The sequence below is a fragment of the Neopsephotus bourkii genome, unplaced genomic scaffold, assembly GCF_033783945.1.
Source record: "Neopsephotus bourkii isolate Nb327-2 ecotype Australia unplaced genomic scaffold, CSIRO-AGI_Nbou_v1 NB_1250, whole genome shotgun sequence".
Classification (NCBI taxonomy): Eukaryota; Metazoa; Chordata; class Aves; order Psittaciformes; family Psittacidae; genus Neopsephotus; species Neopsephotus bourkii.
In genome coordinates this window covers 5,129,375-5,144,669 of record NW_026901735.1, presented here as the reverse complement: position 1 = coordinate 5,144,669, position 15,295 = coordinate 5,129,375, and the positions used below count along the sequence as shown (strand labels likewise).

Below are 15,295 nucleotides of genomic sequence, written 5' to 3'. Positions count from 1 at the left end.
CAAATCGTAAGTTCAGAATGGGAAATATAGAAATGTTAGACTACTCTTGTGACATACACCATTGCGTAGGCTGATGTTTTGTGGCATAAAAAGGTCATTTTGTGCCTACCTTATGCCTTTGACTTTTTTGCATTGGAACAAGCAAAAACATCATATTCTTCTGCCCTAACATAGTTTGAAAGAAAAATGTACTGATAATACTTAAAAAATTATTTCTGGAAAAAAGATACGTGAGGTTGTGCATAATAATAATCTGTGGCCTGTTTTGAATTGCTTTTGAAAAGAGCTCAAATATTTCAGATACATCCTTTTGCTTCGTTGCTGCAAAGGAGGAACTGCCTTTTACCACCATTGTTATTAGAAGAGCAGTAGTAATAACAGTAATAGCCTCCTTTTCAGCAGCAGTTGGGTATCTCTTATTTTACAGGCCAGAGACTGTAGAAATGGTAGCAGCTGTTGCATCTATAGATATAAATACTGACTTTTGACATCATGACTCTGTTTTCTGTTGCTTTAATTACTCAAAATTACCAGCTCTGTGCAGTAGGCATTTTCTTGTTTAGGTTAAGATTCCTCTAACCATGCCTTGAACAACCTGGGACTCTCATACGTTTGTAGGTTTGGGAATTTCCAGTTTTGCAATTCCCTTTGCTACTTCAGCATTGAATAACTTGGACAGAAGAGACAGAATTTTCATGGTGCTGCACACAAAAGAAGCTGGTCCCTGTGAAATGATAATCATAGAATCCTAGCTTGGTTTGTGTGGAAGGGATGTTAAAGCTCCTCCAGCTCCAACCCCTGCCACGGGCAGGGACCCCTTCCACTGGAGCAGCTTGCTCCAAGCCCCTGTGTCCAACCTGGCCTTGAACACTGCCAGGGATGGGGCAGCCACAGCTTCTCTGGGCACCCTGTGCCAGCGCCTCAGCACCCTCACAGGGAAGAGCTTCTGCCTAAGAGCTCAGCTCAGTCTCCCCTCGGGCAGGTTCAAGCCATTCCCCTTGGCCTGTCCCTACAGGCCCTTGTCCCAAGCCCCTCTCCAGCTTTCCTGCAGCTCTTTTAGGCACTGGAGCTGCTCTAAGGTCTCCCCTTCAGGAGCCTCTTCTCTTCTCCAGGCTGAACCAGCCCACCTCTCTCAGCCTGTCTGTCCTTGTTCTGCAGCATGGGGATGCTGCACATAGAGGTGACTAACAGTGAGGTCCTCATTAATTGCACTCTTTGAAGTGATTCACACGATGCAGCATTGGGCAGGCACCAGGCTTTGAAGCGTCACCCCACTTGGTTAAAGTCTGTAAGCATTTTAAATAACTAGGAAGGAATTATAATGAGAAGTTTGAGGAAAATTTTGGTGTTGCCACTTTCACCTGATGTAGCAGGCCTTGATTTCTGAGGAAACTGCAGAGTGATGTAGAATCACAGAATAGTTTGGGTTGGAAAGGACCTTGGGATCATCCAGTTCCAACCCCCCTGCCATGGGCAGGGACACCTCACACTAAACCATATTACCCAAGGCCTCGTCCAACCTGGCCTTGAACACTGCCAGGGATGGAGCTTTCACAGCCTCCCTGGACAGCCCATCCCAGTGCCTCACCACCCTCACAGTAAAGAACTTCTTCCTTATATCCAGTCTAAACTTCCCGTTTAAGTTTTAACCCATTACCCCTTGTCCTATCACTATAAAGCTATAAAGCACTCTTCCTTCTTCAGCAACAAAATGCTGATTGTTTCATCCTGGAATCAGAAAAATGCATGTGTTTTCCCAACAAGCAAACCTTCAGATACTGAAGGTAAGAAAATAGCCGTGGTGGAAAGAAACAGTATCATCTGCTTTGGCTAAAGGGTAGATCTTGGAACAAGAAAGCTTCAGTGTTCTTGTAAATCATGCTTTTTAGTCTAAATCTCTTGTTATAACTTAGTTTTTCAGAATACAGAAATGTTGCCTTAGATGCCTCTTAGGATATATGAAGTGAAATATTTCAGTGGAAGTGGTCATAGCCAGTGGTTGGTAGAAGACACCTGTGTTTTTGAATAACGGCAAAGGCTTTTCTTTTAGTCTCATCTCTTTCTTTACAGAATCACAGAATCCCAAGGGTTGGAAGGGACCTCAAGAGATCACCTGGTCCAACCCCCCTGCAAGAGCAGGGTAACCTAGAGTACATCCCACAGGAACTTGTCCAGGTGGGCCTTGAATATCTCCAATGTGGGAGACTCCACAACCCCCCTGGGCAACCTGTTCCAGTGCTCTGACACTCTCACAGTAAAGAAGTTCTTCCTGATGTTAACGTGGAACCTTCTGTGCTCCAGTTTACACCCATTGCCCCTTGTCCTATCACTGGATATTTCTTTATTGGATAGACACACAGAAATGTAACTCTGGAAATTGCTGGTATGGAAGAAAACCTGGGATAAATCAAGTTTGTCGTTGACCAGGCTAGGCTAATGCAGTTGTATCCTCTTTTAACCCTCCAAAGCCATGCTTTGCCTTTGCAGGTGAGATGGGAAATTGAGTTCTCATTACTGTTTCTGTATGAAAAGGGACGTGGAGTCATTTGATGAACCACTTGCTCTCCAAAGTGAGTGTTCTAGCAGATGCTTTCAGGCATGAATTTTCCAGTGGGATTCAGTTCTCCTGACAAACCTCAAATCCTACATTTAGAGACTTCCCTTAGGTCTAAATGTACAATTGAGTTATTTTTGAAACCCCAGGATGTAACTGGGGTTTGATAAATAGTGAAGAGGGGAGTTAGGCAAAGAACATGGCTTAAATATCGGTTCTATACATAGCTTCCATATTCCTTCCTGAGTGTTCTTGTGCAGTGGTGAGCATAGCTGGTTCGCTGCCTTATTTCTGGCTCTGCTTTGACTCATAACTGATTTTGAGTCAGTCAGTTTAGGTTTTTTCCTGTGCATTAATGTTTGCTATATTAAGGCTGAGCACCCTCACCAAGTGCTTTGAGGTCTGTGGGTGCGAAGTGTTGGAACGATGTTGAGTGTATCCAAACCCAGGTAGGAGCTGCTGAGACAACAGTTGTCTTTACTGTTGATATATGGATGTTTTTCTCCTGAGAGATGATGTGCATGTGCCAGGGTATTTAATGAAATTGCTGAGACAAAGCACTGTAGCATGGGATGTTCTTAATAACAGAGTAATAGCAGCTACTGCTGCACAAACCCAGTGATCTAAGAAATAAATCCTTTGTATTTCTCTAAGAAAAATGATGCTGCAGAAGGGCATCAGCAGTGCCCATCTGCAGCAATACATCGTGCGTGGCTAGGTGCTGTTACCCTCCAAGTAACCTCATTTTGTACTCATTTCACAGCATGGCGAGGTCTCTCCCAGCCTCTCCTTTCTCCTGCCTCGGATTCCTTACAGGATTGTGAGCCTGGGATGCCCATCTGAAAAGGCAGGTTTTCAGCTGCAGAATCCTGCTTCCTGGTGAAGAGATGACACAGGGGGCAGGAGGAGAATGCAGCAGCTGTTTACCTTGGCACAGAGCATCCTTTTTCCTTAGTTTCTGTGTGTGTCTGTGGTCAGAAAAGCTGAGCTCCCCGTTAGCATGCCGGAAGCGTTTACTCTAATTGGCCATGGAATAGGTTTTGCCTCAGGCAATTAAATTGTTCTCTTAGGTGCTGTTTCATGGCCCACTCAGTTGTGTTTGTGATGCTGGGCTGTGAGATGAGCAGGAGCTGCCCGAGCCTGACTGCCTGGTACAGAAAACCACCATGGAGAGATGTTGACTGGTGTCTTCTCCTGGTGGGAGATGCTTCTGGGTATCTGATGGTCCTTTCTCAGCCCCTCATCTCCCGTTTTAAAAGCAAGTAGAATAGCAAGAAGGGTTATGGGAGACTCAGGGGAGATTCTTGTTGATTTTTATGGGATTTTTACCTGTGTAAACAGTATCAGACAATCCCAAAAGGGCTGTGTGCCTGGCTGGGTGGGATTGAGGCGGTGTTGGCTCCTTGCAGGGTGGGGGAATCTTCTAGAGCAGTGTGGAAATGGTGTTTATAGCAAATCTTTCATTTGCATGGGGCAAATAAAGCTGTTAGCATTTCTTATAGGTGCTTTGAACTTTCTCCTGCAGCCTCTTGTTGTGCAGCTGGTCTGATTTCATCTTGAGAATTTCATGTGATTTTGGTGGGTTTCCTCCTTTGCAGGTCTCAGCTTTAGTCTGGTTATCTAAGGAGCTCTTGCTGTTCTGATTTTGCATTTCATCTTTCCTCTCTATTCCTGAGTCTTTTTCCGAAGGGAAAAACTGGCATAGAATCCCAGCCTGGTTTGGGTTGGAAAGGCCCTTAAAGCTCATCGAGTTCCAGCCCCTTGCCATGGGCAGGGACACCTCGCACTAGAGCAGCTTGCTCATGGTGAGGAATATTCCTCTTACAAAGAGGTCTGGAGGTTGTGTTCTTCTGAGGATGATCTTCATTTGTAGGCTTGGTGGTGCACTTCTGTGCTTGGGATCCTTGTTCGGCTTTGCATGACTCCGAAAGGGAAAAAGGCCTTCTTGCAGGCTGTTTGAGCTTGGCGTTTCCCATAAAAACTGCAGGGAAAGAGAGATCTGAGGATTTTAGGACTTTTCCTCTTGGACTAGAGCAAATCTGGGTGAGTTTAGGGGAAGGTGAGGAAGAAATTGGTGGCTTGAAGCAAGTGCCATGTAGCTGGTGGTGACACAGTGAGCTCCCCGCACTGCTCATCCAGCACATGCTAATCCTGCCTCATCTGCAGCATCTCCCTTATCTATGGAGACCAGTGAGGCTTAATGCATTCTGTTCCTTTGCTCTAAAAACACAGGGATACAAGAGGTCTGTTTATGAAGAAGCCACTATCAATCTAAAAGGGGAAAATCTGCCTCGTGTGCATTTTCCATCATGTTTTTAGTTGTATTTTTAAACTGATCTTTTCTTTTAAAGCATTATTAAGAATTGTTCTTTGCTCTCTGAATGCTGCTCAGTTCCACCGCGAGGAGTGGGAGGCTGTGCTATCATTTGCATAGGGAACAGAAAGGTATAAATTGCATCTTTTAATAGTGTGCTTCACTTGGCTGAGGAATTATCCTGAAAAGCCTCTGTGTGCTGCAGGTAGCACCATTAAACTGTATTCTTTGATACTGTCAGAACTGAGTTTCAAATTGCATTTAACCACAATAGGACACAAACGGCTTCAGAAATGTAAGATTTAAAAGTCATTAACAGAGTAATGGAAAGAGGACAGTGATTTCTACAGTTCTTCTGCCAGGACATGAACATCTGCCTCAGAGTTCCCTCAGAAAGATGCTATTTCCTCATCAGCAATAGTGAAAAACGTTGCTTGTGTTTCATTTGAGTTCTGCAGAGCACATTGGGCATAATGCCAGTGAGCAAAGTAAGGATGGATCCAAATTAGTATTGATTTTTCCTGTCATAACTAAAACAAATGAAGAGCAATGACAACCTCATTGTAGCCTCTTCTGGAAGTCAAAGAGTTACTGGAATTTCTGGAATAGACTGACTTGGTTATTCTCAGCTTTAATGACAAGGTTGCCAGAGAAAAGATGAGGCGCTGCAATCCTCTTAACCTTGGTGATAGCACAGTAAGAAAGCTCCTAATGAAACTGAAGACACTTTTAATAAGGATAATTTACCCACAGTGGTAATGTGGGAAGGGAGGGGAGTATTAAAGGGGTTTTTGTGGCTCTGCAGATATTCTACATATTGCATTCTCTTTTTATAATAAAATACGTACATTTGGTTTGTATCCTAGATAGATTTGCAGCTTTATCACATTGCTTAAAACCAGTAAATTAATTTAGACTTGGTTTGAATACTCAATCTGTAATTCACAGCTTTGGAACGATCACAGAATCCCAGCATGGTTTGGGTTGGAAGGGACCTTAAAGCTCCTCCAGCTCCAACCCCTGCCACAGGCAGGGACCCCTTCCACTGGAGCAGCTTGCTCCAAGCCCCTGTGTCCAACCTGGCCTTGAGCACTGCCAGGGATGGGGCAGCCACAGCTTTTCTGGGCACCCTGTGCCAGCGCCTCAGCACCCTCACAGGGAAGAGCTTCTGCCTAAGAGCTCAGCTCAGTCTCCCCTCGGGCAGGTTAAGGCCGTTCCCCTTTGATTCAAAAACAAAATGGTGAAGTTCCTGAAACTCAGTATTTCCAGGGGAATGTGATTTCTGTGGGACCATTTGACTGCTGTTTCTTGGAAGCTGTATCTGCTGTCTGTACAGCTGGTACCCACAGTGCATGCTGGTTCCTGCTGTAGGTGGATGGCTCCAGGCCACACGGGGCTGCTGCTGTGCTGTGCAGGCACTTGGCCATGACCTCCATTCCCTGTAAGCAGACTGACTTTCGGAGCAATTCCAGGCATTCTCTCACATTTTGGTGGTGTTAAGGCAAAACATAAGCCCATCACTGTTCAGGTACTAATTGCTATTTATACCAGTGTTGAATCCATGCAGGGGTTGTTTTTCTTACAAAGAACCATGTGCCGTTTCCAAGCCAGAAGCAGAGCCCGTGAGTTTCGTCTGGGAGAGACAGACCTGAGATCATCAGAGTGAAGTTTTGTTGATCTTTAAGGAGTACCAAGTTGTTTGAATCCCAGCTCACACACGATGCTGTTATCTGGGTGATCAGATAATCTCCTTCAGCCAGCGCTTTCCTTGGTAAAGCTTCTTTATTAATTTGGGTTTCTGGTTTTACTATCTTCAGGTTCTGCTGAACCTGTATGGACCAGCATTTTCTTGCTAGGAAAAACAGTTCCCCAGCAATGTGTATGGTGGCCTTTCCAGCACTGCTGGCAGTTGGGAAGGAACAGATATAGCAATGCAGGATGGGCTGTATTACCTGAGTTTCACTGGGGTTTGGATTGGTTTTTGCTGTCTCTCAATCATTGGTCTTGCTGCCTTGAGAAAGTGGGAGGAAAAGAACTTTGAGCATAAGGAGAGCCAGGTAACCAGCTCTGCTTGCCAAAACCTTCTCTTAATCCAAAGAACTAGCACCACATAAGCAGCAAAACCCTCATCCTGCTGGCCCAGCCTTGTCCCTGTTTCACTGTGAAGGCGGTATCCTTAGGGGTGAGAGGGTTAATCTGCTTCTCTTGTCTCCCTGTGGCTCTAAACCTGCCCATGCAGAAGCCAAACTGGTGGGTAAGCAGTGACGTGGTGAGATGTGTGTCTTGTTTTCCAAATCATTCCAGAACCTGCACATTGAGAGGCATTTTAGGAATTTCTTTAAATAGTGGCTTTCACAGGGGATGAGTTGAATAGCTATTTTTAAAGCAGTGTGTAGGACAAGCAGGCTCCATCACGCGTGTCCATGGAGTTTTCTCCTCACCACTGCCAGCTGCCAGGATTGAACCCTGCTAATTCATACCTTTGCTATGAGGCTTTAACACTCTGAGGCTGCTGGAGCCTTTACTATCACTTGTGAAAATCATGGTCATTGAACACAAAACAGCTTCAGGTGGAAGAAGTAGGTCAGCTCGGTGCAGGAAATAACCTCACACCCTGCCTGTGATACGGCCCAGCAAAATGGGGTATATCTGGGATACACCCGCAGCACTTGGAGCAACCTGCTGTGGTGGAAGGTGTCCCTGCCTGTGGCAGGGGGCTGGAACTGAAGGAGCTTTGAGGTCCCTTCCAACCAAACCAGTCTGGGGCTCTGTGATTCCCTGTTACCCACACCTAACCAATCTGCTGGGATGTAGTTTGTTCTTGGAGAATCCAATACCTAAAGGGGCTGCAGGAAAGCTTGAGAGGGGCTTGGGACAAGGGCCTGTAGGGACAGGCCAAGGGGAATGGCTTGAACCTGCCCGAGGGGAGACTGAGCTGAGCTCTTAGGCAGAAGCTCTTCCCTGTGAGGGTGCTGAGGCGCTGGCACAGGGTGCCCAGAGAAGCTGTGGCTGCCCCATCCCTGGCAGTGCTCAAGGCCAGGTTGGACACAGGGGCTTGGAGCAAGCTGCTCCAGTGGAAGGGGTCCCTGCCTGTGGCAGGGGTTGGAGCTGGAGGAGCTTTAAGGTCCCTTCCAACCCAAACCAGGCTGGGATTCTGTGAATTTGGGTACTGGAGAAAAACTGCTTGTAACAAAAGAGTGCATAAATTAGGAAATGTGCACAGGAACAATTTCCCAGCAAGCCTCTTTGGGGTGGTTTGTTTGGTCCGTCCCCCCACCCCCACCCCCCAGGTGTCAGCTCTTTTACGTAAAGAGAAGTAAAGAATGAGTCAGGTTTTAGCAGTAATTTCCTCGTGACTAACGGAAGTGTTAGACTTTCTTGGGAGGCTCTTCAGAAATGCCAGAAATCCACACTGAGCAAAACATGGGGTTATAATTATTCATGTTCTGCTTAAACTTTGAGAAATTGATAAATATTTATAAGGGAAGGGAAGGGAAGCTGATGTATAGGAGGACTCAGGCATTCACAGTCTGATCCATCTCTCCATGTCTGGTGTCAGTTCTGATCCTGAGGTTCAGTGTGATTTGGGAGATGCTCTTTGACTCTCAGTCTTCCAGATTTCTTTCCCAGAGATGTTTCCCTGGATACATATTTGTGTTTGTATTTCTTTTATAATGTATTTTCTCATTTATTTACTTGTGCAGTGACACATATTCAGGAGGGGGCTGCAGTTGTTAGTCCCACTGTGGGACATGCCACAGTGTGAGCTCACATGTGGTCGGCATCACAGAGTGCACAGCAGGGCAGCAGTGAACAACTCAGGCTTAGGCTTCACTAAGCACAAAGCTGCACTCTATTAAGCATAGATCTACAGGCTCCTTAGTTCTCCTCATTATGCAACTGCTTCTGCTTGATTTCTATGAATTTTGTCTACATGTTACAGCATAATATGTATTTATTTCTGGCAGCAAATAGTCATGCTGTACCATTGAGAGCAGCCTGCGGAGTAGGACTTGGGGGTGTTTGTTGATGAGAAGCTCCCCATGACCCAGCTTCAGTGTGTGCTTGAGCCCAGAACCCCCTGTGTGCTGGGCTGCACCCCCAGAGCGTGAGCAGCAGCTCAGGGAGGGGATCCTGCCCCTCTGCTGTGCTCTGGGGAGACCCCCCCCTGCAGCCCTGATCCAGCTCTGGGGCAGCAGCACAAGAGGGACGTGGAGCTGTTGGAGCGAGTGCAGAGGAGGCCATGGAGATGCTGCGAGGGCTGGAGCAGCTCTGCTCTGGAGCCAGGCTGAGAGAGCTGGGCTGGGGCAGCCTGGAGAAGAGAAGGCTCCTGAAGGGGAGACCTTAGAGCAGCTCCAGTGCCTAAAGGGGCTGCAGGAAAGCTGGAGAGGGGCTTGGGACAAGGGCCTGTAGGGACAGGCCAAGGGGAATGGCTTGAACCTGCCCGAGGGGAGACTGAGCTGAGCTCTTAGGCAGAAGCTCTTCCCTGTGAGGGTGCTGAGGCGCTGGCACAGGGTGCCCAGAGAAGCTGTGGCTGCCCCATCCCTGGCAGTGCTCAAGGCCAGGTTGGACACAGGGGCTTGGAGCAAGCTGCTCCAGTGGAAGGGGTACCTGCCCGTGGCAGGGGTTGGAGCTGGAGGAGCTTTAAGGTCCCTTCCAACACAAACGAGGCTGGGATTCTATGATTCCTAGTCTATGCATACATACCACTGTTATGGTCATCTTTACCTGCATGATATGTGGGACATTGTCACCTAATTTGCTTTCTGATGTCAGGTTTGGATTCTTTTTAGTTTCTCCTAATTGATGAAGAATGGTAAAATCATTAAACTTAGTGTGGAATTTTGTTCTGGGACTGTAGTATGGTTTTATGCTGCTGTTCGAGTAATGACTCATTGACACAAGGGGAAAATTTTTCACCTTGAGAACAGCCACCCTCTGGAATAATGTCCTCAGGGAAGTGGTGGATTCCTCAACATTGGGCATTGTAAGGATTTAGCTGGGCAGGGTGCTGGACATCTAGTATAGGTCATGCTTTGCCTGGAAAGGTTGGACCAGATGATCCTTGAGGTCCTTTCCAATCTGGGTTTCTGTGTCATTTCTCTTACTTTGAGCCTGCTCATCGATTGTAATATGGATCCAAAGCTAGATAAAGTTTGCAGAGTGAAGTAACTTTGCCAAGAGTCAGGATTTTAATAGCTGTTCTGCTGCTGTAATGTCTAAACCCACCCTGATTCCTTAGCTGGAGCATCCATGTAGCCTGCTGCCATGAGAGGAGAGCTCTAGGTAAGGCCATAAGGATGTTCATCCTACTGGCCTGGCTCTGGTGTTGGTCAGCGATGGATTCTGAAAGGAGAGGGACCCTGAGGGGAGGCATTGCTGAGCCCTTTCTGGTTTTGCTCCTGGATGCCCAGTTCCTCCTCTTCCAGAGGGAAGCTCTGGGGGTGCTTTAGAAGACCAACCCCTCATCTCTCTCCCAGTGCTGCTCCATACAGGATGAATGTGCAGCCCTGTGTGCTGGCACTTGTGCTGAAATGGCAGCCAGTTCTGTCTGGCACAGATCTGAGCGCTCCGAATGCTTTGGCTGGCAGCGGAGGGAAATGTGTGTGTTGGATGGGTGAACCCAAAGGGAATGAAAACAACTGGAGGTGCCTGTGCCGCTGCCATTGTGTGCTGGTGTTCCCTTGGAGGCTTATTCCCTTTCTCTTTCTTTCCCCCACCCAAGAGTGATCTGCTTTAGAGGGAAGCAGGTTTGTTACAGCTCTTGTGTGCGGAGGAGCAGATGAGCAGTTGGCTCCTGGAGACCACAGTGTCCTTACACCCCTGTGATCAGAGGAACCCCTCTGTATTCAGCTCCTATGCCTGATATAGCGTGTCTGGTTTATTTTCTCTAATCTTCTCTGATTTAACTAGACAGAGGTGCCAGCTAAATAGCATTTAACCTAGCACAGTGCCAGGGTCTGGCAGCCCTGTTTTCCAGCAGTCTGAACACACTTCAGGAGTGCAGCACAGCCTGGGATCTGGCTGGCTGGGAGCAGCTCTGTGCAAAGGGACCTGGGAGACACAAGCTTCATAGGATTGAACAGTGAGCAGCTGTAGCAGAGAAAGGCAATGGGATGCTGGGGAGCATCAACAAGGGCATCACCAGCAGACATGAAGGTGTCACTGTCCCACTCAGTGCTTGTCAGGCCACCCCCTGTGTTCAGTTTTGGTCCTGCTGTAGAAAAAAGGTGCGGATGGGCTGGAGAGACCCAGAGATGGGGCACAAAGATGATCCAAGGGCTGGGCAATGTGTGAGGAAAGTTAGAGAGCTGGGTTTTCTCTTCTGAGGAGAAGAGCAGCCTCACGGGAGAGCTTATCCCCATGTTCCAGTATTTAAGGGATGGCTACAAAGAAGATGGAGAAGATGGAGACTCAAAAGACAAGGACTCCCATGGAAAAGATGAAGGGAGATGGGCATAAGTTATTCCTGGGGAGATTCCCACTGGACAGAAGAGGAAAACTTTTCCTGATGAGAGCAATCAGCCAGTGGAATAATCTCCCCAAGGAAGTGGTAGGTTCCCAGGACTGGACATGTGTAGGATTCAACTGCATAGGATGTTGGGACATTTAGTGTAGGTCATGCTTTGCCTAGAAAGGTTGGACCAGATGATCCTTGAGGTCCCTCCAACCTGGCATTCTAGGATTCTATGAAAGAAAGAGAAAAACCCCACAGTCCGCAGTGTTCCCTCTATGTACTCATGAATGTAGCTTCTTTATGAGCACTAAATCCACAACAAGAAGGGGCAGGGGGCCTGGAACACTCCAAGGGGCTGTTGCCATGTGCTGGTTTCCCTGCTGCTTCAGCTGCTTGGCTCTTTCATTCCCTTTAGCACTCTTATGTGGTTCAAAGTGGCTGCAGGGTCTCTCTCTTTACAGAAGGCTCTAATTCAGTGGCTGAAGTGGTGTGTATGTGCCAGTGTAATAATAAATGTGTTTGTGAGTTATGATTAAATCTTTGAATCACATACAAATACCATTCCTTCTATGAAAGCCGGCCCAAGCTGTTCTTGGGAACCTTCTATATGGTACCTCTGAAAAGGGCTCTGCAAGGAGAACCTGGTAGCTTTGATCCTGTATGAGTAGAGGTGTTTCAAGGCTTGCTGAGATCTCAAAGCCTTGTGAGCACTGGTTACTTTTAACATGGTTTACTAAGTATTGCATTGCCCTTTTACTAATAGAGCTCCACTTGTACAACATCTGCTGCTGAAAGTGGGCAGGAGGTTATAAATCCATTGTGTTAGAAGTTAGCCCCATAGTTTGTTACCAAAAGGAGTTTGTCATTCAGAAATCCCTTTTCTTTCTTTCAGGTGGCCCATCTGAAGAAATTGGATTTAACAACAAGAGTTCTGTGTAACGGGGAGCACTTCAGCCTCAATAATGAAGAAAAGCAGAAGTGTCATGACTGTAACTGCAGATGAGGTAAGTTTCTTCTGAAGGTTTTATTATTCCCAGTACTTGATGAAAATGAGATAAAAACTTCTGTTTTGTGTCTTATTTCATAAGTGTCAGCTGGTTTTGTTCTGGTTACTCATTGATTTCTTTAGAGTTGTTTGCAGCTCATACAATAAGCAGAAAATGAGCCTGGCACATTTCAAAACAAACCAAGCAACAAGTTTAGAGGAGTTTTATGCAAAGCGTATTCTTTACTCATCTTTGGTCAGGGTAATGTGGGCAGGCAGCTCAGTTCTGTGTGTGCAGTTCTGGTGTCCTCAACATAAGAAGGGCATGGAACTGTTGAAACAAGTCCAGAGAAGGCCATGAGGATGCTCAGGGGCTGGAGCACCTCCTGTATGGAGACAGGCTGAGAAAGTTGGGGCTGTTCAGCCTGGAGAAGAGAAGCTGTGTGGAGACCTCAGAGCAGCTTCCAGTATCTGAAGGGGGCCTATAGGGATGCTGGGGAGGGACTCTTCATCAGGGACTGTAGTGATAGGACAAGGGGTAATGGGGTAAAACTGAAACGGGAAGCTCAGGTTAGGTAGAAGGAAGAAGTTCTTTACTGTATGAAGTACTGGAACAGGGTGCCCAAGGAAGTGGTGTAAATGCCCCATCCCTGGCAGTGTTCAAGGCTAGGTTGGACACAGGGGCTTGGAGCAAGCTGCTCTAGTGGAAGGGGTCCCTGCCCATGGCACTGGGGCTGGAACTGGATGATCTTAAGGTCCTTTCCAACCCAAGTCATTCCATGATTCTATGATTCTGGATCCCATCTTTGTGCGTGTGCTCTACTCATATAGAATCATAGAATAGTTAGGGTTGGAAAGGACCTTAATATCATCAAGTTCCAACCCCCCTGCCATGGGCAGGGACACCTCACACTAAACCAGATCACCCAAGGCCTCATTCAACCTGGCCTTGAACACTGCCAGGGGTGGAGCATTTACAACCTCCTTGGGCAACCCATTCCAGTGCCTCACCACCCTAACAGGAAAGAATTTCCTCCTTATATATACTTATATATACTTCTGTGTTTCAGCATCTCTTCCCCACTGTAGCTGCTGGACTCCTAATGTGATGATGCACGTGTTTCTCCATTACCATGCTTGCTAATCATCATCCTAATCCTTTATTAATTATACTCTAGTTCCCATTCTCTGGAGAGATGTATCAGTTTGTACTGATGGTGTGATAACAGCAGCTTTAATTGTCTTGTTTGTCACAGCTGAGGCTCACCAAACATGGAAAATGATGTGGAATGTAAAAGAAAACGCAGTGGAGGAGTGGAACCTAATAGTTAGAGCAATCTATAGCACTCCTACAATAAATATCTTTTAAACTCTTAGACCACATGTTACTTTTGACATGGGCCTGTAGGGACAGGACAAGGCTTTACCCTGCAAGAAGGGAGATTGAGATGAGCTCTTAGGCAGAAATTCTTCCCTGTGAGGGTGCTGAGGTGCTGGCACAGGGTGCCCAGAGAAGCTGTGGCAGCTTAAGTCAGATTCTCACATTGAAGGCAGGCTTTCCTTTCTGGGGTTCTTAGGAGTGTTTTTGACTTGATTTTGTGCTGGCAAGAGCAGGTTTGGATCAGTGAAGCATATGTTTGGAAACACAGCATGCCAAATATTTTAAAGTTCTATCTAGGCCATTATGATGGTGATGCTTTAGTAAATTCATGGATCTGCACCAATGTCTGTTCAGACTATATGCAAGGACTAAAGTAGATGTGGGCCATGTTGTTTCCATTCTGGATGCTTCACATGGTTGTGAAATGGACAAGCAAGCAGGGAAGTTGGGAGAACTGGTAATGTACCTTTCTCCTGCCACCTTTGTCTTTCCTTGCCATGTTGTCTTCTGCTGAGGAAAGAGAGTCGATGGTACCACAGAGCTGTTTAATGTCTCATGACAACAGAAAACACTTTCCATTAGAAACTGCCAGGCAATGGAGGACTCGTGCTACTTCACAGTCAGTCATGAGGACATAACAACTGATTATGGAAAGTTAAACCAGTCTTTCTGAAGTCATGCAGTGCTGGGTGGGAGAGGGCAGTGATAGATGTTTGTAGGGAAGTGAGCCAAGGGATCTGGGGAGGCTGAGAATTGGGCTTGGAAAAGTCTGTGAAGGGTGGAGAGGTGGAGTTCAACATTCAGGAGCAGGTAGAAGAGGAAAATGTAGAGGGATTGCAATATATATATATTTATATATATATATGATATACTGATCATAACAACCCTCCAGCTTCTACTGGTAGCTCATCACCCACAGTATAGAAATATTCTCATTTATATTGGACACCTATATTTGAGTAGCTAAATTCTCCAGGCAAGACCCAAACTGGCAGCCCTCTTGCAGTGCTGTTCTGTGGGAGAACTTCTGGCTCGGGTTTGAGAAGTCTGACAGCCAATTCTGTGATCATGGTGATGCCTTTAAATAAAAGCGAGTAGAAGCTACAAGAGGAAAAACTGCTTTGACTGATGAAAAGTTTTTGTTGAGTCTATTTCTAGACATAGGGTAGGGTAACTTAGCTGGGAGTTCATCTCACTGAATGGCTCTTGGATGATTTAGATGTGTCTATATCCAGTATTCACCTTTCTCTGCCTAGTGATTCATCAAAATGAGTGCCAAACCAATGTATTTGTGTTGAGAGGAGTGATCCTTTAGATGATGTTGAGTGGAATGTTCTGTGAAAAAGCTTAAAATACCAGAAGTTTAACATATTGCTGAAGTGACCTGGATTAGGGAAGTGTTCACTTCGATTAGAATTAGCTGTTGGATAAGTTAGGAATGAGTTTTCAAGTTCATACATAACTTGATAAAGTAACAATGCAGCACAGTCAGACTGTGCCAGGTTTCATCAGACACTTCCCCTTTGTGGGCAGCTCTGGCTGTAGGACAACCCTTGAATGTGTTTTATCCTCATGGAGGAAAACTTTTGTTTGCAGAACCTCAG

The 15,295-nt window shown here is 46.3% G+C and overlaps 1 protein-coding gene across 1 annotated transcript in view; it reads left to right on the top strand.

The window, feature by feature from the left end:
* The window catches only part of PDE4B (phosphodiesterase 4B), a 222,592-nt gene that overhangs the window by 15,880 nt on the left and 191,417 nt on the right, over positions 1-15,295 (top strand). The window contains exon 2 of the mRNA XM_061364884.1: positions 12,218-12,329. Within this exon, the coding sequence (XP_061220868.1) occupies positions 12,288-12,329 (42 nt within the window). The 5' untranslated portion in view covers positions 12,218-12,287. The remainder of the gene's footprint in view (positions 1-12,217; positions 12,330-15,295) is intronic.